We start from the raw sequence: 25,681 nt of genomic DNA, 5'->3' as shown, positions 1-25,681 counted from the left end.
TTGACCTATTACATCGTTTATACACTGGGCATGCAGTAGATTTTGGAGCTGATGGATATGAGACCGCTTTCCTTTTTAGGGCGTCGTACGCAATATAATTCTTCCTTTGGGCCGTCGCTTGATTAGGACGGGTCTCGGATGGCTTGTTTTGATTGACTTTTTGTCCATCAGGTTGCGAAAAGCTGTGCGGAGTTCCTATTTTCGAGCCTCCGTTCCCATTTCCTTCTAAGTTCCGCCTTATGGCCATTGTCTCTTTTGCTGCTCCACCTTCACATTACACATGGCATATATAGTGTCAAACCTTTAGTACGTACTTTCATTGATAATTTGTCTCTACGTAAAATAAATAAAAAAGTAAACTGTATCCATATATATATGTAGAAGACTCACCAAGTTTGCGGTGTTTCATTTGGGCAGCAAAAACACCATTGTCTACGAAAAGTGAGAGTATGATAAAAAGAAGAAACAAAATGATGGAAGAAACTAGAGACACGGCCATCTTAATACTGAAGATGATGATCACATTTTATAACATTTCGAGCATTTATATTGCATTGAGAAGAGATCAAAGTTGGATCTATGGACGATTAATGTTGTGTTTGGACTTTGGACTCAGCTTGCCGTGTCTAAAACTAACTTTTACTCGGTCAAAAGTTTTAATGTTTTTTTTGTTTTTTTTGTTTTTCATTTACTTAAATTAGTACCAAAATACACTATCGCTACAAAAATATAGTAATTCATAATACCAGTTGGTGAGAAGTTTTTTCTTTGTATTTATAAACATGGGTTATTCACTTATTTATATATCCAATAAAACGGACTTTCTATGTTTTAACTTTTAACGACATTGAAAAGAAGAAAGGAAGCCTTGTGACACATCTATATATAAAATGGAAGAGACGACTTAATTTGTGTGGGTCGTCGTCGGATAGTGGTCTCCTCTAGCTTTCCTTGTATATACGTGTTGATGAGTTTACTGATCATTGAAACGTAGTCTAAGCGGAATCCGAAAAACAAAAGTGCAAAAGCAAGAAAAATATGTTTTTGTCTTTGACTCGTTCCATATCATATATATTTATATATATAAACTGTTAAAGCAATGATTTATATAATTCTTCAGCAAAAAATTAATTAATCTTATGTTTCATGATTGTTGGTATATTGTTGAAGTTTATTTTATCATAGGATCAATGCATGAATTATGTGTAAAAATAGATGGTAAATAATGTTTTTATATATTATATTAACAGTTAGAAGGTAAAATCCCAAAATATGACAAACTCGAACAATAAATTTTGTTCTACTAAGATGCATCAGTCTTCTTTAGGGTGTCAAAATAGGCATGGTCCACTCAAACCGTTTTGCATGCATGTTGATCATTTATTAACAAAGCCGATGAGTGAAAATAAAATATGCATGTAATTTTTTTTTTTTTTAACTTTCTTTTTTTATACTTGATATCATGCCATATGTTTAAATTACTCGAGAAAAACTATACTGTACTTATTTGGCCTTAACCTTTTTTTTTCTTTCCAAATTTTGGCCTCCTATATATTTATATGTACGTACATCTTGTATATATAGTTCACCAAATTAGGATTCACTTATGGTCTCATACTCTCATAGATATACATCTACATCTTCATGAGGTTGTTACACACCTTCCATAACTAACCAGCTTTGATCATTAACGTTTTTAATGTGATCGGATCTCAAGAGGACTGTGAACTCTCCAATAATTAAAATGAATTTCAGAAAGAAGTTAATCCACCACGCTTTAGTTGCGTTTATGAAAGAGTGACTACGATAGTGATTTTTGATGTTCTAGACTGCACACAGATTATCTACTTTCAATTGTAAGTTGAGACAGTTAATCGTAATTGGATGGAGAAACAAATTTGATGAAGAACAGAAAAGAAAACAAAGAAAAAAGCAAGCAAGTCTTTTAGCTAGTAATTTTAATTTTTAATTCTTGTTATAGGTATAATGGAAATTAATTTGAACCAAGAAAGATTACAAGAGATATGATATAAAAATTACAAGAGATATGATAAACCAAAAGGATCTAGCTACATTACCATGAGAATGAAGAAACCGCAAATAACATGTAGAATATAATTATGGGGTTGGTTTCTGTCTGGATACTTTTTGTGACACATGTTTCATTTGAAGATGAGCCATGTAGGGTCCAATTCAATAATGTAGTGTTGTTTAACTAATACACGGTCCAATACAGAAACTATCACACACACGTATATATATATATATGTTGCATTCGATAAATCTGTAAATTATGACAAACAACACCTGCATATGGATGAAGAACAGAAATTACCACAATGTAAGAAAACGTATACAATAAATATAGATGCATCCGAAGCTATAGTGGGATCAGTGACCAAGTCCGTCTGTGCCTTTGGAAGAGTTTGGATGCGGACCAGGACTACGTTTACATCGTTTGTAGGGTGGGCACCGACTCGCTAAAAACCGTCGTGGAATTGAAATCCGTGGAATCCTTTGGACCATCATCACTTGATCAGGATGGTTTGTCTTTAATCCACCTGCACCACCAAAACACATCACACAATATATACTGCACGTATTACAGTACTGTCGAGGTTCGATATTGCTAGTGACGATTTGTCTATCTAATTTATCAGTATAAACCGAATTTAAAACCAAACTGAATCGTGGTACAGCTTAAACTGTTTTATTATTTTCACATTAAAAAAATTAAAAATAAAAAACGAAATGTTTAATGTGGAATGAAAGTGAAAAAAAAATACTAATACCAAAAACTGAATACTTAACAAAGTAAAATAGTAATGACCTATACGCATATTTCAAAGATATCTAGAAAAGACTCACCAAGTTTGCCTAGTTCAGTTTTTGCACCAAGGGCTTCATTCATATGTGGAGACACGAGAAGAAGAAGAAAAAAGAGAGGTATGGGAATGACTATAGAAGATGTCATCTTAGTAATCCTCTTTACTTATCAATATTACTAATATACGTTTATGCATTTATATAGAATAGAGAGGTGGAAGGTAAGAGAGAGTTTAAGAAATGGTAGAGAATCAGCCAAAGAAGATGAGCATGAAGAGATAAGATAAGAGAGAGACTTGAAAGCTATGCGGATTTTGAAAGTTCTCCGCGAAGACTATTCGCATGTAGTGAATTAGTTTTTTCATCTTCTCTGTCGGCCATATGGCGCTAGTTCCACTTTCACGTGGATATTTTTAGTTTACTTGGTTAACTTACTCGGTTGCATTATATCATGTTTAATAGGAGCTAGCTTATTTTTGCCTATATATTTCACGTTTTACAGTGAAAACATAGAATTACGTAACAAAACAGAACAACCACAACATACAAACATTCTTCCGGAATTTGTAATGTACGTGAGTAGTCAACTGTATGTGACCCATATCTTTGGTCCTCTTTGGTGCTATTTACCTTCTTTTGATTCTCCAACGAAGCAGAACATTCGTCAATGTTGTTACAACCGACGAGCTTAAGTTTCCTTAACTTAAGGAACTATTGAACTGCATTGATAACTCCTGATCCCATGGAGCTAGCTTTTTTATAATAGTCAACTGCGAATAGACTCTTTTCACATAGCAACTAATCGTATTTTGCTTCTAACCTATCAAGCACAGTTAGAGGTAGACTGTAATGTGGTACATGATTCAGGACGAATTACATGTAACTTCTTATGAGCAACTCGCATACATTCTTAAAAGTTTTTTTGGTACGGTCAGCTAGAATTATAGACTTACTTTTTTCAAGTTAGTAATTATGCTTCTACTTTAGAGAGAGTATTGGGCAGTATTGGCTACAAACTGAGTCAATGGGAAGGACTATGTCATCTATAATATGAGAAGCAGAAGAAAGAAAATGAATGGAAAAAAAAACAAGAATAGACTACGACGTACGTCATAATAATTAATGACGACTGTGACTGTATAGAGTTGAAAGGAGAAAGAGTTTAGAGACGACTTAGTTTTGTATGGGTCGTCGGATAGTACTGGTCTCTCCTCTAGCCTTCTTTGTATTCCTAATATTTTTAATACATGCATGAGAAACAGCACAAGTTGATGAGTTCACTCTTTACTTAAAACGACGTCGTAGATGGAGCGGAATCCCAAAGTGTCAAAGCAAGAAGTGATTAAGTTTGTGGCACAGATTGATCTGTAGTAGTACTCTTTATCTTTGAGAATATATAGTTTCACCAAAAGGAGTCAGCTATATAACGAACCAGCTTTGATCAACGTTTTAACAAAACAGGTTACGGGCCGGCATATAATAATAATGATAAAAATTTGTATTTAATTTTCATAAACCAAGTCGACATAAATGTATTAAAAATAATTAATAAAAAATTGGTGTCTGATAGTTTGACTGTTAAATAGTTTACGTTGAACTAATAAAAATTACAAGAGATATATGATAAAACTATAAGGATCTAGCTTCCCAAGTTGCATACTCCGATCGATCCCAGTCATACACATTAGCATAAAGACTGAAGAACCAACCACATAACAAGAAAACCCGCTAACAACATATGCATGCCGACTTTGTATCCAAAGTTATAGCCAGATCATCTAATTAATTCCCCCTCTTACATCGAGTGTACATAGTGCATTTAGGGTGAATAGTCGGATATCCTGTGGAAAAATCAAAAAGAAAATTTAATATCGCATTTAAATAAAAACTCATTTTTGGAAGGAGTGAAACCAGAGGCTACATAGTGCAACACCAACATGGGTGTCAAGGATAGTCTTTAGCATCATTGATAAGTATGTTCAGTATAAACTCTTCTCAGTTTATACTTAAGGAGACCATCGCTATGACGAGCTCATAATGGTCTGGTTTGGTACCCATAAACTAAAACTTGAAAAAAGTATAAACCTGTACACACAGTGCCATTTTCTATTATGTGTGTCTTTCCACAAAATAATAGGGTTGAACGATTTTCATATTACACACAAAATCCATGCTAATTGTTTAAGCGAATATATGCGCTGGAAATGTACGTACCACTATGTTTACAAAAAATATATCCACCAAAATATAGTCAATTAGTGCTATAATAATTACTCAATAATAAATATTTATTTTAAAAAGAGTCCTCTACAAATTTAAATTTGGTGCGCATAACATGCCGAGTTATAGACGCTCCTAATACGTACCAGTTGCTGCAAGAACTCCCTCAAAAACACGAACCGAATATATAGTCAATATAATCAGGGCTATATATATATATATTTCTTTAAAAAATGTCCTCAACAAATTTAAAATTTGGTGCGAATAAAAAATTATCATGCCGAATTAGACGGTCCTAATTATAGTAGCTGCAACTCTCTCGACGGCACTAACCTAGGGTTGGATTGCGTTTGATATCTGAGTATCGAAGAGAGTGTCTTTGCGCCGTCGCTTGATTAGGTTTGCGTTGCTCCGGCACGTTAGCAGTTTTCCCGCCGTCTGGGTGCGACGTGCTTCCGTGAGCTCCAATTTTTGAGCCTTGTTGCCCACCCTCCAAGTTCCTCCTTATGGTCATTTTTTCTTTTTCCCCACCTTCACATTACACATGGCATATATGTAACGTCAAGCCCTTAATAATGACTACGAATATTATTTTTATTTTTTTTTGGACAAAGACTACGAATATTATTTTATTTTTTACTTTTTAAAAGAATGTAAATAAGTTAGAAATGTACCACTAAATGTTTCTAAAATATTCTATCCACCAATTTTGAACTAAGTAATAAAATAAATAAACAAAAAATAACTTACAAAAAATCTAAAATATAGGTAGAAGACTCACCGAGTTTGCGATGTTCCATTCGGGCAGCAAAAACGTTTCCATCTACGAAAAGTAAGAGAATGATAAAGAGAAGAAACAAAATGATGGAAGAAACTAAAGACCCGGCCATCTTGATAGTGAAGATGATGATCACTTCGATTACATTGAGCATTTATAGAGTGTAGAGGAGGGATACAAGTTGAAGCTATGGACGCTAATATTGTGTTTGGGCTCAGCTTGCCGTGTCTACTAATTAATTAACGTTTACTAGGTCAAAAGTGTTTGGATGTGGGGCAACTTCGTTTTTTTCTTTATTTTTTCAATTAATTCTAAAAATAATACCAAGAAATTAATCATCACTACAAAACAAAATTCACAATACCTATTGGCCCAACATTTGAAAATTAGTTATTCATATAGATATAATACTGATTGGACTCTACCGTATTCCATTATTTTCAACAAAAAAAAATATTTGTAATAAATTAATAAATCCCTGAAAAAATATATGATAAGAATCATTTAGTTTTTTTTTTTTTTTTGTAAACGGTTTTATTGCAATGCTTCCATCTAATACCTATTTCATGTATCTTATACTTTTTTCATCTACAGTAATACTTTGTTGGTTAGCAGTGCTTTCATTACATTATTAACGGTGGGAAAATACTAAACCGAATTATTGGTTTATACTAGTGTCGATGTCTACGTCGGGCGCAAATGTGATGTCGGACTTGACTCGACCTCGTCTTCTTCTTTTTTGTCGACAATTTTTTTTTTTTTTTCTCTATATATATATATTGAACTAATAAAGCATAATAGTAAACGAGTCAATAATATGTACGTAGAAGCCTAACTTAAGGATTTAGTCATCTATAATGATCGGAAATATGAGAAGCAACTGAGACTGAGTCACTGAGACATCATGATAGTGATGAGTGGGATCTACATAGGTGGAGACTAGGAGAGAGTTGAAGCAAGAGACGACTTAGACCAGCAGCATCGGCAGTGCATTTGGGTCTTTCAAACTAAGTGTGAACATAACTTAATAATATTTAATTAAAAAATAATTTAGCAGACCAATCATAAAAGGAGAGATACGAGAACCGTCTCTTGTATTTTTGTTAAAGTCTCTCAAAAGAGAGAAGAGAGACGTCTATCAAAAGAGAGATGTCTCTCTCCTCTTTCTTCTTTTTTCAATTTTTTTTTTTTTTAAATGGCAAGAGTTTGTGTGAGAGATTACCGATGCTGCTGCTCTTAGAGCATGATTATTGATGAGCTCTTAAGCTTTTCTCTTAAAAATAATTTAGTAATAAAATTGAAAAGTTTAAAGTTAAGAGTTAGATTTTTGATTTTAGTTTTTATGTATCTTTAATGGTAGGCTCTTAATTTGAGGTTCTTAGAAAAACAAATTATTCAAATGAAATGAACTAAAATTTGTAATTTTATAAAACTTATTAATTATTACATATTTAAAAATTTAAAATATATATGAGAAATTGAGAATAACCCTAGTATTAATTTTCCTTTTTTTGTAAATCAAAAATAATAAATTGCTTAATTTTCTAAAAAAAGATTTTAACTTTTGAATTTTAATCATCCTTGAGAAAATGATAAAATACTAAATCGGTGAATAAGAATTTCTGTGATATTAATCATATACAATGTTATTGCATAAAAATTACAATTATAATATTATTATGTATATAATAACGTGGAAGAAACGAGATGAATGTGAAGTAGAAGAGGACAAGTTCAGCTTTGGGCAGAGAGAAGAAGAAGAAGCTTTTTCCCCACTTTTTTTTTTCTTTTCTTTTTCGACGACTAAGAAATTGACACGTGCGCGCCTCTTAAGGTTAAGATTAACTCTTGACCAAGGAATGTCTCTTACCATTTAGCATTATTAATTATTTAATTTTAATCAACAAAATACATAAGAAACAAGTAAGACTCCCCCGTTAATCATGGTCTTAGTTTGTGTTATCCCGGGTCGTCGGATAGTGTTTTTCATATACTTTGCATTTTATAGCAAACATAAACTCTTCCGTATGCCACGCTTCAATGGTCTGCTTTCTGGTAGCCTCTCTACGATTGACCACCACCACAACGGTTAATTATATCTATAGGCTGTGCAAACTTCTTAGAATTACACCTTTGTTCGCTTTTCAATAAGCCTCGTGACTCTTGAGTCAAAAGCTAATCGTGTGTAATGAAAAACCTTAATCTTGTTATAATATTAATCCAATACCACACTGTAAAGTGAAAATTAAAGTTATTAAGTTAGTCAAAAATAACAAAATGTTGCCGAAATAAATGTACACTAAACACGGTCAAATATCCCCATAGTTTAGACTTTTAGATAGCAAATCTAATTTATTTACAAGCTTCTAAATTCTAATGCCAGTAAAAACCTGGTCGAGCTAAATCTGAAAATAATTTCAAGTCCGAATGGGATCAAGAAATGAAACTTGAACTTTTCAGTGTTGATAAATATCCTAACCATGTATGTTTTTTTAGAGCCGGACTCAAACGGGCTTCAAGCTTTTGACCCAAATTTATATGCATGTACCAAATACTGATATACCAAAATTTATAACTGATGGTGGAGACTTGCATGTTATATAGACCCACTAGGACAAACTTAGATTAGGCTAACAAAAGTTATAAAAAACACTCGTGTAAGGTGGAGGTTGTAAGTTGATTTTCTCGACCAATAACAAATATCTCATGTAAAATTATCAGAAAAAAAAAAGGAAAAGAAAAGCTAATTCAGACTTTCAACTTATTTAGTTGTTCTGCCGCCTTCAAGCATTTTTATTTGCATGTATCTTTTTCCAACTTTGAAAATTTAACCATTCGACCTCTACGGCTCTACCATCAATCACAAATTTTAGTCACCAAGACTAAACCGGAGACTATAACCCATGCATGATAATGCATCAATCAAATTTACTTTTTAAGAAAACGACACTATTTATTGGCAGAAGCCTCTATAGTCCTTTTTCCTCGTAAGACTTTTGAAAATGCCGAAGCCTGAGGAAGTTTCCCTTGAATAATTCAGCTTTTTCAACGATGAAAATTCAAACAACCTTCAAGGACTCTACTTGTCATCTCTCTCATTCTCTTGTCTATATCTCAATATTACCTCTTCATTACAAAGTTTTAATCTTTTTGTGTTTGGTAGCTATAATCCAAAAACCACCACCATGATGAGGATTTGTGTTTTCGGGTTTTTCTTGTTGTTCTTCGTTCTTTCTCCAGTCTCCGCCGGTTTCTATCCCAACTCTTCAGTCGTTCCGCCCGAACTCATCCGTAACGCCACTGGAAACCTCTGGAACTCTTTCTTGAATTTCACCGGATGTCATGCCGGCAACAAATACGATGGTCTCTACAAGCTTAAACAATATTTCCAACATTTTGGTTACATCCCCGAAACTTTCTCCGGAAACTTCACTGATGACTTCGACGATATCCTCAAGAACGCCGTCGAGATGTACCAGAGAAACTTCCGGCTAAACGTCACCGGAGTACTTGATGAGCTCACTCTCAAACAAGTCGTGATCCCACGTTGCGGAAACCCCGACGTAGTCAACGGCACCTCAACTATGCATAGCGGTAGAAGAACCTACGAGGTCTCCTTCTCCGGGGGAGGCCAACGTTTCCACGCCGTCAAACGCTACTCTTTCTTCCCCGGAGAGCCACGGTGGCCGAGACATCGCCGTGATCTAACCTACGCGTTCAACCCACGAAACATGTTGACCGAAGAGGTAAAGACGGTGTTCTCACGCGCCTTCGCTCGTTGGGCGGAGGTAACACCCCTTACGTTCACACGCGTGGAGAGTTTCTCGAACTCCGACATCTTCATCGGGTTCTACTCCGGCGAACACGGTGACGGAGAACCATTCGACGGTCCGATGCGAACGCTGGCTCACGCGTTCTCGCCCCCGACCGGACACTTCCACCTCGACAGAGAAGAGAACTGGATCATCTCCGGGGAAGGCGGCGACGGTGTTATCTCCGTGCCTGAGGCTGTTGATCTTGAATCCGTGGCTGTTCACGAGATCGGACATCTTCTCGGGCTAGGCCATTCCTCGGTCGAAGGTTCGATCATGTACCCAACTATCATGACGGGGAAGCGTAAGGTTGACTTAACGACCGATGACGTGGAAGGAGTCCAGTATTTGTACGGTGAGAATCCTAACTTCAACGGTTCTATATCTCCTCCATCACCGTCCACTCAACAGCGAGACACGGGTGAATCCGGTGATGCTAGTAGAATCGACGGCTCTAGATTGGTTTTGACTAGTCTACTACTTCTCTCTACCGTTGGATTGTTTTTGTATTTAGTGTAGATTAAATTAGTCAGATTATGACACGATTTATTCCTTCTCTTTCTTAGATTTGTTCTTCATTCATGCATAGTTTCTATTTTTGAACATATAGAATACATTTGAGATGAAATTCATGGTTTATGAGTTCATAACTATTGTTTTTTTTTTTTTTAACAAAAAGTTGAAACTATTATTTTAACCAATGACCTTTAAATTGATATCAACAATCGATAGGGGGACTACAAATACATGATGACAATTTGACCTTGGTGTCAAAGAATTTATCATAACTTTAGAAGCATCGGGTTTGATCTCTCAACTCAAGAAAATACAATTTAATACTACTATGTCAAAACACATTATAAGGAAAATACAATAATCACAAAAAGGTAGGAACACAAAGATATGCTAATTTAATATAAACACATCATCACGCTATCACAGTAACGACACATGGGTCAAATTAGTTCCCCCACCCTACACTACTCTAAACTTTTAATTATCTTTCACCTTTTTATATAATTCTCCATTAACCCCCATTTTTTTAAAAAAGCTTATGCTTGAATCATTATATTATAAACCCTCCAAATCTTCTCTACCTAGGGAGGGATACGACTCATCGTATAAAGCAAAGCATCTCCACGATTATTCCCGACAACACCAAAACAAACAAATTAAAAGTTAAAACTCTCTCTCTCTCTAGTTCTCTCAAGAAGTAAGAACAAATGGGTTTGCTCCCATGCTCTTGTCCCCTGCCTTGTAATAAATACAGATCAGAATGTGAAACAAAATCTACTCTTCACCAATCAGAATCATCCACGTCATCATCTTTGTTGTCTCAGCCAAGTCTCCCATTGGTTCCTTCGCTGTCTTTTCAGCCGCAGAGCTCAAGTGTCTATCACCAGTGCTTAGCCACGCTCAAAGGTCACTCCTCGTACGTTTCTTCTCTCGCCGTCTCCGATAAATTACTCTACACAGGCTCTTCCAACAGCGAGATACGTGTATGGCCCCGTGAACCTCCGTTCTCGCCGGAATATTCCACCGGCGATGACCGTAACATAGTTTCCATAGGAAACGGAGGTGTTAAATCGCTGGTGATTCTCGGAGACAAGCTAATAAGCGCTCATCAGGATCACAAGATTCGTGTATGGAAGATCATCGACGAGAACAGTCGCAGAGATCAGAGGTACAAGTGCGTGGCGACTCTTCCCACGATGAACGACCGTTTCAGGAATCTCTTCAGTAGCAAAAGCTACGTAGAAGTCCGACGGCACAAGAAGTGTACGTGGGTTCACCACGTGGACGCCGTGTCATCTCTCGCTTTATCAAAAGACGGCTCTATGCTTTACTCTGCTTCGTGGGACCGAAGTTTCAAGATATGGAGAACCTCCAATTTGAAATGCTTAGAGTCTATTGAAAAGGCTCACGACGATGCCATCAACGCCATCGTGGTGTCTCCTGAGGGGTTTGTCTACACGGGCTCGGCAGATAAGAAGATTAAAGTGTGGAACAAGAAGGACAAGAAACACTCTCTGGTCGCCACTCTAACGAAACATCTCTCGGCAGTGAACGCTTTGGCGATCAGTGAAGATGGGAAGGTTCTTTACTCAGGAGCGTGTGATAGATCGATTCTTGTATGGAAGAGATTAAGCAAAGAAGATGATGGTGGTGTTGATGGCGAATTACAACATATGTCTGTGGTGGGAGCTTTAAGGGGACACACAAAGGCGATTATGTGTTTAGCGGTTGCGTCTGATTTGGTGTTGAGTGGATCAGCAGACAATAGCTTGAGGGTTTGGAAGAGAGGATTAATGGAGACAGAGGGTTATTCTTGTTTGGCTGTTTTGGAAGGACATAAAAAGCCTGTTAAGTGTTTGGCTGTCGCAGTTTCTGATTCCGATTCTAATTCTGATTATTCTTGTATGGTTTATAGTGGGAGTCTTGATCTTTCTGTTAAGGTTTGGAATTTGAGGGTCTCATCTAATTAACTACTTATCTACAAATTAGTCTCTGTTGTGACCATTGGTTAGTCTCTCTTAATTAGTCTATATATGTATGAATGTGTTATATAATAATGGAGCTAGCTAGGGTACTTAGTCATATAAACGGATAAACCTATCCCACACGGTATTAATGGAGTACATTTTTGTATTACGATTACATATTTACATCCTCGTTTCTCCTCCGTATAGACCATATTCATTTAGTACAAATCCACATCTCTGAGTTTTTTCTTGTTTTGCTTGTTGGCTAACTATGTTAATATGTTATTCAGTATGACCTTCAACAGCTTCACACGAACTTATGTTTACACACTATTTCAGTAAACACTTAATACACATTTTAGAGTTAAAATAAACAAAGAATGATGATAGAGGATTACAAAACTTGTTTCAAAAACGTCGAAGTTTTTTGGATGTACAACATCGAAGTTGAGCATCTCAAGACCATGTGGTCTGGTGGTTTTGTGATTTGTGTTTGGTAGAAGTAATTAATAACGAATCACGTAGTTCTGTCTTCCACTATGACTGGATTTATGTGTTATAATAATAGTGATAGAAATGTATATGTATATCGCATCATCATACACGTGAAGTATGGGGGAAATCAAAAGTGTACATACTTTACGTGCAGATAACTGAAATTTACACATCTTTTTTGTGCAGATATATATAGTCTACATTGAAATTTAAATACTATGTAGCTACATATGCAATTTTTAAAACTTAACCAATCCAGTTACTGGGCTTTCAGTTATATTAGGCCCATAAATAATATATAGATTTTTGTAACGACGATGATACAAAACCCATCAACAAGTCACAACAATCCTAATAACCATAATGACGTTTTGCTGTGACGGTAAAGGGGTCCAGTTCCAATCATTTTCGTAGTAGGAATCTGGTGATCATTTTTAATTATAACGTATTAACAATACGTCTCGATCTCGTGAAGTGAAAGTAATATTTTGAAAACTCCAAAATATCTCGTTCTTCAATGTTTTTATTTTTTATTTTTCTAATCTTAAATAATCAAAGATAGTTACGTATTTTAATAGACATAACATTACAGAATACAAAACTAATCTATAATTATACACAACTAGTAGTTTTAAAATGATCCCTCGATAAAGCCCAACAAAAGATTTGGCAAGGGTTTATTACAAAACACGAACCCAAATAAACATGATGATGAGCCTCTGATTGTGTTCAAGTGTCCTCTTCATTGTATAACTATATATTTATATATCCAATTAATAAACTCTCTCATGTGGACCATTTTTTTAAATATTTGTGTAAAATATTCCTGAAAAAGTTGTACACTGATGCAAGCCAGCATCACAGGCCCTTTTTGTGAAGATAGGACAGAAAATTAAATTTTAACTTAAACGAAAATTTTGACGTTAAATGGCTTAATTAATTTGATTATACAGTTTTTATTTATAGAAAAAGATAATTAATTATATTGTTTGTAGACTTTATAGTCAACAACACTGTTACTATTCAACCCTACCTATATAGTAAAAATCTTTTTTTTTTTAACCATATAAGGTTGATTATGTTTAAATGTCACATCCAGTTTTTTGGAAAAAATCTTAGCTCTTGTTTCTTAGTGTGGTATGTTATAATATCAAATATCATAACATATAAATTTCTTATGGTTAAAAACTTGGAGCCACTTGTATAAGTCGGTTAAGAGATATGGTTGAAAAATGATATTGCAACTAAACCAATCCAAACAAAAGAAACCATACCATTTTTGATTAATGATTTTTTAAAAAGAAAGGTCATATGAGTTGGATTACTATTGTTTAATTATAATTAATTAATTAGTACTTTATTAATCAGGAAACCTACTGTTGTGTTGCTCAGCGTGAACACTACGCGCCTCCACAAAAAAACAAAAAGATGCCGAAACAAGAAACAACCTGCGGGTTCTCAAATCTGGAAATCCCCACGCGCCGATATCACGCGCCGAACCAGCGCAACTGTTGTAGTGTGTGAAATATATCCATAGTTTTAAATTTTCTTCTTCTTCCTTTCTTCTCTCTCTCTCTCAAACTATTTCTCTCACCTTCCTTCTCCTTCGATTTCTCCTTTGACAGTTCAGTCTTATATCTCTCTCAAAGAATCAGAGAGATAGAGAGAGAGAGGACTAGTCTCTCGTAGCTCTCTTCCGCCGTCAATTTGAATTTTCCGGAGGGAGAATTGTAGAAATGAAGGATTAATCAAGAAGATTTATTATCGCCTCCCTCGCTGAAATTCTTCTTTTTCTTTCGTTGAAGTGGGATTGAGATTCTTAGGGTTTCTGGTGAGGATTCTTTTTGTTGTTGTTGTTGTGTTTTGGTTTTGAAGAGAAGAAGAAATGCCAGGTCATAGATCCAAGTCGGAGAAGAAGGATGCTGATAAGCAGCTCCGTCGAGACCCTTACGAGGTTTTAGGAGTCTTAAGGAACTCTACCGACCAGGAAATTAAGAGCGCTTATCGGAAATTGGCTCTCAAGTAAGTTTTCTGGTGCTTCTTTAGTTTTAACATTTTGAAACTTGTAATTCGAAAAGCTCGGATTAATCTAGGGTTTAGGCTGATGAAGAGGAATCTTGAATTGAATCAATTTAGGTTTACAGAGATGAATCTTTAATTGAATTTAACTGGATTATCATAAGGGAGTGTTATGGTTTGGTCTAGGCTAATTCTCATTTGGAGATATACAAATTCTCTGCACAAGCATCTAGTACTCGTCCTACTATCTCTGTGTTGTTCCTGAATTTATGTTTGGTGTGTCAGGTATCATCCTGATAAGACTGCGAATGACCCGATTGCAGCTGATATGTTTAAGGAGGTCACGTTTTCCTACAACATCTTGTCTGATCCTGAGAAACGCCGCCAGTATGATTCAGCAGGTTTTGAGGTGAGATTCGTTTGTGTTGTGGGATTGGAGATTTAATCTTAACTCTACCTGAGGCAGGAGTTATGTTGTTTGTTTTCTGTTTAATTATAGTTATCATGCTATTAATTAAGGTTGAAGATGCTGTTGAGGCTTCAACTCAAGATTTTGTAGGATCTTCGTCTCTAGTAATACTGCTATATTCTTCTAGCAGCTAATGCTGTGCTAGCATCAACTTTGCTAATTGCAAAGAGCTTCTTTTTTTTTGCAGGCTGTTGAAGCAGAAAGCCAAGAGCTGGAGCTAGATCTCTCAAGTTTAGGAGCTGTGAATACTGTGTTTGCAGCTTTGTTTAGGTTTGTTTCTCTTTTTGATGTGGACTTCTGTTCGGTTTCTAAGTCCTCCTTTGGTAGCTGAACACAGATTTATTAAATGTAAACTAAGTTTGTGTTTGAAACTTCCAATGAAATAGCAAACTAGGTGTGCCGATAAAAACATCTGTGTCTGCAACTATTTTGGAGGAGGCTCTTAATGGCAGAGTTTCAGTTGATCCTCTTGTACTTGGACAAGCTGTGTCTAAAAAGGTGTGGTCTGTTTGCCAATAACTGGTCATGTTCTTATTTGCTTGTGTAATGAGTGTCTATCTCAATATAAATCTCATATGTTCCATTGTTCTTATAGGTTGAAAAGCAATGTGCACACTTTTATGCTGTCACAATAACAGAGGAGGAAGTAACTGCTGGTCTGGTCTGCAGAGTAGAATCATCTAGCAAAAGCAAATTCAAGGTTGGCTCGATGGACTCTTTCCTATCAAACTGATATTAAAATACCCTAAGTATCGATAAACTAACGTGTGCATCTGCTTGTGCAGTTGCTGTATTTTGATCAAGAGGCTAACAGCGGATTGAGCCTAGCCCTGCAGGTATGTTGTTATTAACTGTAGTGAAAACAGTCTTTTACAAAGGGTTTTCATATATCAATGGTTGTCCTCTTCTTGTACACTGACTCCCTCATGAAACAGGAGGACAGCAGAAGAACGGGTAAGATAACATCTGCTGGAATGTACTTTCTCGGTTTCCCTGTCTACCGGTTGGATCACACAGTTAATTCGGTACGTTCAATTCCGTGTGTTGTAAATATACTGCTGAATGTGTTTCTTTTGGTTATTACTCTTTTTTCCGGACATGACTTTATTTTTATTGCTCTAGATGGCTCAAGCAAAGGATCCAGAATCTGCCTTCTTTAAAAAGCTTGATGGATTTCAGCAATGTGAAGTTACCGAGCTAAAGGCTGGTACTCATGTCTTTGCTGTTTATGGTCAGTTTTACCGGCTTGTAATCTGATTCCAAAATCACTTGTCTTTCCCGTTTTATATCTTTCTGGATTCAGTACTCGGCTTATCCAACTTGGTGGTCATTTAATGACATGTTCGATTCAGGTGATAACTTTTTTAAAAGCGTGAGCTACACCATTCAAGTTCTTTGTGCTGCCGCTTTTACTCAAGAAAAAGAAGACCTCAGGTCTGTAGAAGCTCAGATCCTCACAAAAAGAGCAGAACTGGCAAAGTTTGAGACAGAGTACAGGGAAGTACTTGTGCAGTTCACCGATATGACCAGTAGATACGCTCAGGAAATGCAATCGGTTAGTCTTTTACTCATGAAAACTTTCATACCACCATTCACAGTAAAAGCAGAGAAAATGATTAGACCAGATTCCATTATATGTCTAAGTTTCTGAAACGGTGGCCTTAGTTTGATTTTCTTATGTTTTTTTTTTTAACAGATCGATGAGTTGTTAAAGCAGAGAAATGAAATTCACTCAGCCTACACGACAATTCCAGTGATGAAGCGGAGCTCGAGCAAGAATAGGCTGAGAAGGGGCTCATTCAAAAAGGCAGCAGCAAAGGCGCCTGCTCCAACTGAACATGAAGAAGATGAAGAGGAAGAGATAGAGGACGAAGAAGAAGAAAGCAGCAGACAGAAGAATAAGAAACCAAGTACTTGTGATAGGTCCGAGACACTAAAGAAGAAGAGCAAATGGTTCAATTTACATTTGAAATTGGACAAGAAAAAACCTTGTTAGTCCTAAATCTCTTTTTATAAAAAAGAAAAGAAGATTCTTATCCATTATTTTTCTCCCTTACCTTAGGGATCGGTGTATCTGTAAATCTTTTGCTACTTTTCTCCAACTTATCATTAGTATTAGTCAACAATCTTATTTTTGAAAATTATACCCTTAATTAAATATGACAAATGGATAACACATTTCAGGATCAAATTGTACTCGCCTAAGGAGTGATCGATACATTTTCAATATTTGCTTTGGTGTAATAATCAGACGAGAGATTGGCTTGAAGGAGGTTTGGTAAACAAGATAGGATAATAAACAAAGGGAATATTAACAAAATGGGCACTTTTCGATTCCTTTCTTTCGAAGAAGGACCTCAATACAGTAGTCACGTACAGTTCAGCAAAAATCTCCTGTTCATGACATTTTTGTCCTTCTTGTCACCTACACACAAACATCAAGCCATGGTGTATCACGAGTCTGTAAAGAGATAAAACTATACCCTAATAGCAACTTAATCAACCCAAACCAATTTTAAACAGTTTGCCATCTATTACCGTCTGTTTCAATTTTTGTATTGTGTTTGTTCAACTTCGTTAGATAGTGTTGCTGATTTGATTTGTTTTCTCTTTGGTTCAATCGATTATCAACGACCGTGAAAACGGAAGGCCAAGGAGATTCGTATTCGTGACTTTCAAAGATGAGAAATCAATGAAGAATGCGATTGAAGGAATGAACGGACAAGAGCTCGATGGACATAACATCACCGTCAACGAGGCTCAATCACGAGGAAGCGGTGGCGGAGGCAGCCGTAGAGGTGGTGGCGTGGATACCGCAGCGGAGGCGGTAGTGGTTACAACGGAGGAGGCGGTGGATACGGCGGTGGCGGTGGAAAACGCGAGAGAGGATACAGCGGTGGTGGTGGCGGAGGTGGTTACTCGAGAGGAGGTGGCGGCGGAGGATACAACAGTGGTAGAAGACGTGAAGGAAGAGGAAGAGGATACGGTGGTGGTGAATGAGGAGGATACGGAGGTGGAAGCGGTGGATGGTAATTCCCTTAATTAGTTTGGGGATTATTACACAATTTTCTTTAATTTTTTCTTTCCTTAATCGCCAAGGATTGTGATCAACTAACATCATCTGAGAAGAGGGTAGAACAGACTTTTTACACTGGTTGAGTACCTATTTTAGAAAGAACTGTTGAAAATACCTAAAACGAAAGGATATGTTAAGAAAAGTGTCTTATTTATAATTAACTCATAAACAAAGGTATTCCAAATTATTTCAGTGAACAAAAGAGGAACAGATTTTTATGAATTGTTGTGTTTTGTGTTCTCTCTTAACTATTTTGTGTTGATGTTACTTTCAAGGAGAAACAGATAACAATATTTTACCAAATTATAAAATTATTTATTTTAGTCTCCACGATTATTAGAATAAACGAAGGAGAATATTAAAATCAAGCTGTATACGTTCTTCTAATTTTTTTTAAAAAAACTTTGCATTTTCCATTTGACTAACACTCACAAAAGTAAACTCACAAGTCACACTAACGTCAAAAGGGGTCAAAACTTCACATTGTTTGAGTCAATATTAGTAGTACAATAGTTAGGTGGCACCAACGCAAAAACGTGAATATAACGCGAAATTTAATTTCAAAACTATTATATAAACCAAAATCAAAATGTCTTTCAAATACATTCATCTTCACATTTTAAAACCAAAAACAGAATCAAAAGCTCTGCTTCTTTTGAGCTAGCTATACAATGGGAGAAGAAACAAATACCAAACCCAAAGGCCATGTCGTGATCTTACCTTACCCAGTTCAAGGCCACCTTAACCCAATGGTTCAGTTCGCTAAACGTCTAGTCTCCAAAACCGTCAAAGTCACAATCGCCACCACTACCTACACCGCCTCCTCAATCACAGCTCCGTCGATCTCCGTCGAGCCAATCTCCGACGGATTCGATTTCATCCCCATTGGTATTCCCGGTTTCAGCGTCGATACTTACTCTGAATCCTTCGAGCTCCACGGATCCGAAACCCTAACTCGCGTAATCGAGAGATTCAAATCTACTGATTCACCGGTCGATTGTTTAGTTTACGATTCGTTTCTTCCTTGGGGACTTGATGTTGCTAGATCTATGGGTGTTTCAGCTGCTGCTTTCTTCACTAACAATCTCACTGTTTGTTCTGTGATGCGTAAATTCTCTAACGGTGAGTTTACTCTCCCCGCCGATCCTAATTGGGCGTTGTTTCGAGTCCGTGGCTTGCCGTCGTTGAGCTACCACGAGCTACCTTCGTTTGTGGGTCGTCACTGGTCTACTCACCCGGAGCATGGGAGAGTTCTTCTGAATCAGTTTCCTAACCATGAAAATGCTGATTGGTTATTCGTTAATGGCTTTGAAGGGTTAGAAACACAGGTAAGTGTTTCAATCATACTCTAAGTTTTAAAGATTTTAATGTGAAATCGTTGAAACTGGAATTTGATGTTTTTGGCTATGTGTTGGGTTGTGTGTTTTGACTAGGATTGTGAAGATGGTGAGTCAGAGGCAATGAGGGCGACGTTGATCGGACCGATGATTCCATCGGCGTATCTTGATGATCGGATTAAAGGCGATAGAGACTATGGTGCGAGTCTGTTGAAACCGATATCAGAGGAATGTATGGAGTGGCTAGGGACTAAGCCGGCTCAGTCGGTAGTGTTCATCTCGTTTGGTTCGTTTGGGATTCTCTTTGAGAAGCAACTCGTAGAGGTAGCTAATGCTCTACGAGAATCGAACTTGAACTTTTTGTGGGTGATTAAAGAAGCTCATATTGCGAAATTGCCAGAATGGTTTGTGGAATCAACTAAAGACAGATCGTTGTTGGTTTCTTGGTGTAACCAGCTTGAGGTTTTAGCTCATGAATCGGTCGGTTGCTTTTTGACTCACTGTGGTTGGAACTCGACATTGGAAGGGTTGAGTTTGGGCGTGCCAATGGTTGGTGTGCCTCAGTGGAGTGATCAGATGAATGATGCTAAGTTTGTGGAGGACGTGTGGAAAGTTGGGTATAGAGCGAAAGAGGAAGCTGGTGAAGCAATTGTGAAGAGAGAAGAGTTAGTAAGGTGCTTGAAAGGAGTGATGGAAGGAGAGAGTAGTGTGAAGATTAGAGAGAGTTCAAAGAAGTGGAAAGATTTGGCTGTGAAGGCAATGAGTGATGGAGGAAGCTCTGATCGGAGTATTAACGAGTTTATAGACAGTTTAGGGAAGAAACACTGATTCAACTTTGTAAATCACGGAATGTATGTGTTTGTTGTGGTTGTATAAGAGCATTGTACCGAGATGATTGTGATTCAATGAAAAACCAATAATGATTGTGAACAAGTATGTAAAAGAACTGAATAAATTGGATGAAGCCAGTCAACAACACTAGAAAATTAGTCAAGACTAGTAAGATTAACTTGTGAGCTGTACCAAAGGAAAAGAAAACGTTGAATTCAAAAACTAAAGTAATAGTGGGCCTTAAATACCCAAAAGGGCCTAAACAGCAAAAGCCTTCGAGAAGGAGTTTCATGTATCCCACATCGGAAGACAGAGAGGTTTTAATAGTGGAAACTTCAATATAAATAAACTTCACCCTCTTCGGTTGTAGATCACGCAGCCATGTGGTGAGTACAAAGCGAACTATTCTTTCGCCTTTTACTAAAGAATACCGTGTGCTCTCCACGCTAAGTGGCATACGCCTATTTTTGGAGGTATCTGCCTTCGGGTAGACCCAACAATTTATACAGTCTGAAATATTTTTAGTCTCTCAAACATGGTAGATAATTTTCTTCAAAAATTTCAAACGTTGAGTACTAGTTTGTCCGAAGTAGTTATAAAATTAACAATGAAGATTATGCTTAATTACCTTTGGAAGTTATTAATTCCTTTGTGGTTACTTTTCAGAAATCTAACACAGACCTAATAAGCTTTTGATTATTGAACAATTACCTCTAGTTACATTCCCTTACATTAAATCTAATCTATATTCAAACTCAAATCATTTAAAGGGTCATCATTAGCTTCCGCTCAAAAGCATCATCGTTAGCTTCGATCAATGAGTTCATCCCGGTCTATAAACCGCTCCAACAGCTCTTGGTCTTTCAGAACCAAGCAATCCTCAGCTTTTCCAAACCAGTCATACCGACGCTTTGCCACGTAGTCATATACTGGGTCTCTCAGAGGAGTGGGAATTATGGAGAAAACGTTCAATGCGGAATAAGGCAGAGGTAAGTATGATACCACACGGAGCGCAGCTGCATAGTCAATAGATGCAAAATCATATCGGTCAAATCCATGATTTATTACTGAGCTATGAATTATAACAATGAGTATACATCCAAAAGCATATTGTTCAATCCTTTTAGTAATGAGTATACACATCCAATAGCTCAAAACTGATTTCATATGGAACCCATCTACCATAACTCATCAGTCGGGAATACTCAAATTAGGTGGAGTTCATCTCTCAGTAACTCAAACGACCACTTCTCAGTGCAGATGTTTTCAACTGAATCTTACCAAACTATTAGCTGTGAAACTTAAAGAGCATTTGTGTTAAAAGAAGATTTACATACCGGTTGATGCCTGATGGTAATACCCAAGACCTTCAATGAAGAGAAATCGTTTCTGCACATCTTCTCTAGTGACACCACTCACTTCTAGATATGGCTCAGCTGCTTTAGACTGAAGGCAACAGAACTTTATCTTCCTGTACTTATCAGCTTTGATTATCCACTTCACACCTACATTGGCCAAAATTACCCAGATACTAAATAAACAATTCAATCTAGAACACAATCCTTCTTAGAGTACTAAAATCCTTAGTACACCAACCATTGTTAATTACAACAATCAATTCCCACATTTCCTCTTCAAGAGATGTTTCAAATTTCCTACCACAATACCTCTGGTTGAAGTCAAATCAATATTACAAAAGCAGCATTACAATCGCACCAATCCAGGTCAAAGAACCCAAAACCCCAAATCTGCTTTTCCCATTTCGCAGTTCAAGGACTAAAAATCAAAGCTAGACCAAAACCAAGACCAGATCAATAGACTGAATCAATCAATAAACCTCTAAAAACGATCCTTGAGGAAACGGGTTGGTTCTACGCTAAAAGAAAGAAACAGAGAGAATCGTACCTCCATGGCAAAGGTGACAGACTCCGTCGTACACAACGACACGTGGCTGAAGGTTACCAGGCATAATCACCGGAATCGCAGTCGGCGATTCAGTTGGGTCCGAGTACGCAATAGCTTCATCGGCGTCAATCTCAGCTGCATCAGCCTTTGTACGCGAAATAGCTCCGGGAGACAAAGTCGGCGACGGAGTAGAGAAGTAAACCGATGAACTAACCGATCGACGGTTGAGAAAGCTTCCCAGAATAGACCTGGGTTTCAAAATCCGAAGCGCCTTCATCAACATTCTAGAAATCTTCTTCGCATTTTGCTCAAAAATAAGTATCAATTGCGTTTGGTAAAAAAATAGAGTTACAGGTCCTCTAACGAAGAACTGTGCTTTGCTTGAGCTCCAAGTCCGGCGAAAGGTTCAATGCAATTTTAAATGGGCTCATATTTGTCCATATAATGGGCCTCGTTGATGAAATTAAGCCCACTTGACTAAAAAGAAACATGCCTTTTGCCGATATCAAACTTGACGCGAGGAAGCAAGTGCGTGTATCTCAACTCCTACTAGAAGGTACAAAAGAATCTGAATAGATGAACTCTGCTAATGCGTATTTTTAAAAGAATGAGAATGCAAAGCCAAAGCAAAAATCATCAACTGAAGAAAAGAGTCTATAAATGATGGGATGTGTCAGTTTCTGCTGTTCTGTGGGTGCTCCGACACTGTTTGTATTCATTGTCTGAGACTTTTCTCTCTGTGCTCATTTTGGTTCTTCACCAGTTTCTAGTGCCGTGTGTAACTGCAAGAAAACTGAGATTTTTATTTCTCGGATGTCGTTTTCTAATGAACAATTCTATTCATCTGTGTGTGGTGTGTGGAACAACAAACCCAAAACTGTGTATATTTGTTCACTGATAACAAGTATATAGCCCTTCACGCCACTTCAACTTCTCCTTCTGTATGTTATGTGAAGCACAAGATTTAGTTAACTTTCTGTATTATGATGACCCGAAATGATCAAATATCAGAGAAAAGGAAGACTATGTTGTCTAACCGGGAAGGCGGACAGCCAAGTTTGCTTGTTCATCCGCATCAGCATTTAAATTCTGTAAAGAAAAGTGGCATTAATGGCAGACCCTCAAATGAGAACAAGGGCATTTAGGAATTTTTCTCTCAAGCATTAGGTGGGAAATATAAGAGATATCATTCATTGACACAGAAAGAGGGAGATGGCACATAGACACATACCCTTAGTACATGACTGATCTCAAATGAAACACATTTGTCGCAAAGTTGTTTTGCTTCCTTGTGGAGCTTTGCGAGTACCTCATTATTAACATTCCATTGACCTTTGATCTGTTGTTCTCAGAAAGCATTGAGAAGATGAGAAGAGAGAAGCATAAATGATTCATCAAATTACCTTCTCACACAAAAATATACAAAATTTCATAGACAAACCTGCATACAGACCAGCTTGGAGTCACCTTTCACTTTTATTTTCTTGTAACCTTTCTCAACAGCATACTTCAACCCTAGGATTAACGCGTGGTATTCTGCTTTATTGTTTGTAGCAATTCCCAAACCTTGACGCAGTTTACAAATCTGTTTATAGAGAAAATTTGATATTTAGATACAGAACTGCAAGCTTCAATTAGTAACAGTGATTCAAAACGATACATACCAAGCTTCCGTCCTCATTTTTCAATACCGCTGCTGCACCAGAGAGACCGGGATTTCCCTTTGATGCACCATCAAACTCAATAAAGCAAGTCTCCTACCATAATAGGGAAAAGAGAAACATACCAACTTGAGCAAAAAACTATGCATCCAGTTCACTGAAACTATGAATAATGATAAATACAAAGATAATCACAACTCACTTCTGGGGAATTATTACCAATCATTTCCAAAGGACCTGACATAGAAGCGGAGGGAAGTGGATCCTGGGAAAATGAATACTTAACATTGAGCTTAGTCGCTTTGCCATAATCATTTAACTTCAGCTATTTCTTCAAAAAAAAATCTAAGAATTCAAAAACTCATGTTCATAAAGCTTACTATCTTGTAGTCTATAGTTTTATCTTTCGACTTCATCTCTAAGGTATTCCTCTCTTCAGATACTGTGACATTAGGCTCCTAGAAAAGAAGTTCAAAGAGAGACAGTAAAAACTTTTCAGTTCAAAATCCCACACCAAGTATCACCACAGTTGGAGATATTCTACATAGAAAACACAATAAAGAAAAAGCGAAATACTGTGAAAACACACAGTATTAATTTTTTACCTGGAAAAGACATGGGGTGAGAGCACCAAACATATCATCTTTCAAGTCTGAAGCTCTAATACTGTAGAGTGGTTTCTTCAGTCCTACAGAAGAAAGATACTCCTCCGCTTCTTTAGGTAACGAGTATCCCTTATAAACACTAACTGGAGGATCAAACACCTGCCATTAAAAAAGCAACCATTTCTATCATAATCCCATCCAAGAGAAACTACATTTATATACACAAGAGACTGTAAGGCAAGATATGTATTCGCACCGAAGATCCAACTTGAGCCTGACAATCACTCAAATCCTTATAAATTCCAATAACATCACCCTTCCTAACAACGAAAAACGCGTCCTTTTCTTTATCCGCAACAGAAACAACGGTCGACGACGACATCTTCGATTTACCAGCCTTTGATCTCGAGGAATAGAAATGAACCTTAGAAAGTCCAAACGCACACACACCTGCAGGCTTTAAACAAGATTTTGAAGGCGTATAGAAGCATTGGTTCCATTGAATTTGAGAACTGACATAGCTGGATCTCTTTAGCAGTCCCAAGGAAATGTATGAACGCGCATGAGACAGACAGTTCATTACAATCCAGTAAACCACACACTGAGATTTATGAAAAAAAGAAAGAAAAAAAAAGCACACAATTTTAGATAAGCTTCAGAGAGATAAGAACAAAATGTAAAATGTTAAAACGAGAAAATCAATGTTGAAAAAAATTCAACAGTTCTCAGTGAAGAGGTACACAATGGAATATGGAATCCTCAGTTGGATATAACGCTTCAACCCAAAACAAAACAAAAAAAAAAGTGAATCCAGCTACAATTCGAGAAATCCTAATCTGGGTTTCTCGAAATATCTACACGAGAGTTCTAGATTGAAGTGTTGAAAACTAATTCACACTAATTCATAGAATGCGTCGAAATCAGATAGAGGAAGCATGAACTGGAGCAGTATTGAGTAGCAAACTGATTCGTAGAGTGAAATTAACATCTTACCAAGCACAGAGACTCGAGTCTCTCGACTAAGTAATCAGTTAATAATGCAAAACTGTGGCTTAGCTCTTTCCGGTGAAGAAGGAAGGAAGACGAACTGGGTGGGTTTAAGCTGGGTTTTGCTCTCAAATCATGAAAGCTAGGGTCAATGGGAGTTTTTAGTTCAGGCACTGT

General features: G+C 36.9%; 6 protein-coding genes, 1 non-coding gene and 1 pseudogene across 12 annotated transcripts; 6 read left to right on the top strand and 2 right to left on the bottom strand.

Moving 5' to 3' along the window:
* Positions 1–4,357: 4,357 nt before the first annotated feature.
* Positions 4,358–5,936, bottom strand: LOC17900049. The gene is made up of 3 exons (XM_006303346.2): positions 5,828–5,936; positions 5,380–5,577; positions 4,358–4,667 (listed from the first exon to the last, which is right to left on the bottom strand). Exons 1-3 carry the CDS (start codon positions 5,934–5,936, stop codon positions 4,609–4,611), a joined length of 366 nt encoding a protein of 121 aa, XP_006303408.2. The 3' UTR covers positions 4,358–4,608.
* A 2,891-nt stretch (positions 5,937–8,827) lies between these two features.
* LOC17900033 (metalloendoproteinase 3-MMP) lies at positions 8,828–10,234 on the top strand. Its single transcript, XM_006304894.2, has one exon. It carries the CDS (start codon positions 9,010–9,012, stop codon positions 10,153–10,155), a length of 1,146 nt encoding a protein of 381 aa, XP_006304956.1. The 5' UTR covers positions 8,828–9,009; the 3' UTR covers positions 10,156–10,234.
* A 489-nt stretch (positions 10,235–10,723) lies between these two features.
* On the top strand, positions 10,724–12,266 carry LOC17899518 (protein JINGUBANG). Its single transcript, XM_006307566.2, has one exon. The coding sequence runs from the start codon at positions 10,860–10,862 to the stop codon at positions 12,120–12,122; it is 1,263 nt and encodes a 420-aa protein (XP_006307628.1). The 5' UTR covers positions 10,724–10,859; the 3' UTR covers positions 12,123–12,266.
* Positions 12,267–14,093: 1,827 nt separating this feature from the next.
* LOC17900311 (chaperone protein dnaJ 16) lies at positions 14,094–17,156 on the top strand. The gene is made up of 10 exons (XM_006307495.2): positions 14,094–14,636; positions 14,919–15,042; positions 15,290–15,372; positions 15,489–15,600; positions 15,698–15,802; positions 15,888–15,938; positions 16,038–16,127; positions 16,225–16,333; positions 16,455–16,657; positions 16,799–17,156. The coding sequence occupies exons 1-10, from the start codon at positions 14,500–14,502 to the stop codon at positions 17,096–17,098; spliced, it is 1,314 nt and encodes a 437-aa protein (XP_006307557.1). The 5' UTR covers positions 14,094–14,499; the 3' UTR covers positions 17,099–17,156.
* A 545-nt stretch (positions 17,157–17,701) lies between these two features.
* Positions 17,702–18,163, top strand: LOC111828632 (annotated as a pseudogene).
* A 634-nt stretch (positions 18,164–18,797) lies between these two features.
* On the top strand, positions 18,798–20,448 carry LOC17896903 (UDP-glycosyltransferase 74B1). Its single transcript, XM_006307384.2, has 2 exons — positions 18,798–19,506; positions 19,612–20,448. The coding sequence occupies exons 1-2, from the start codon at positions 18,850–18,852 to the stop codon at positions 20,341–20,343; spliced, it is 1,389 nt and encodes a 462-aa protein (XP_006307446.1). The 5' UTR covers positions 18,798–18,849; the 3' UTR covers positions 20,344–20,448.
* Positions 20,449–20,723: 275 nt separating this feature from the next.
* Positions 20,724–20,837, top strand: LOC111828792. Its single transcript, XR_002832553.1, has one exon. It is a non-coding gene; the product is annotated as a U5 spliceosomal RNA (small nuclear RNA).
* Positions 20,838–20,947: 110 nt separating this feature from the next.
* Positions 20,948–25,606, bottom strand: LOC17898345. 6 transcript variants are annotated; one of them, XM_023789097.1, is made up of 12 exons: positions 25,511–25,606; positions 24,774–25,118; positions 24,518–24,676; positions 24,293–24,370; positions 24,115–24,192; positions 23,916–24,008; positions 23,693–23,836; positions 23,483–23,590; positions 23,289–23,340; positions 22,252–22,440; positions 21,684–21,851; positions 20,948–21,362 (listed from the first exon to the last, which is right to left on the bottom strand). In XM_023789097.1, exons 2-12 carry the CDS (start codon positions 25,095–25,097, stop codon positions 21,151–21,153), a joined length of 1,605 nt encoding a protein of 534 aa, XP_023644865.1. In that variant the 5' UTR covers positions 25,098–25,118; positions 25,511–25,606; the 3' UTR covers positions 20,948–21,150. The 6 variants fall into 6 exon arrangements, with proteins under 6 accessions (XP_023644865.1, XP_023644863.1, XP_023644862.1 ...); XM_023789095.1 differs by lacking the exons at positions 20,948–21,362; positions 21,684–21,851; positions 22,252–22,440 and adding exons at positions 22,738–23,044; positions 23,123–23,190; XM_023789094.1 differs by lacking the exons at positions 20,948–21,362; positions 21,684–21,851; positions 22,252–22,440 and adding exons at positions 22,738–23,033; positions 23,123–23,190.
* Positions 25,607–25,681: the final 75 nt, after the last annotated feature.

Source organism: Capsella rubella, unplaced genomic scaffold, assembly GCF_000375325.1.
Source record: "Capsella rubella cultivar Monte Gargano unplaced genomic scaffold, Caprub1_0 scaffold_1, whole genome shotgun sequence".
In the NCBI taxonomy this organism is placed as follows: domain Eukaryota; kingdom Viridiplantae; phylum Streptophyta; class Magnoliopsida; order Brassicales; family Brassicaceae; genus Capsella; species Capsella rubella.
Note: the sequence above shows the minus strand (reverse complement) of the source record. Positions and strands in the feature narration are given on the sequence as shown.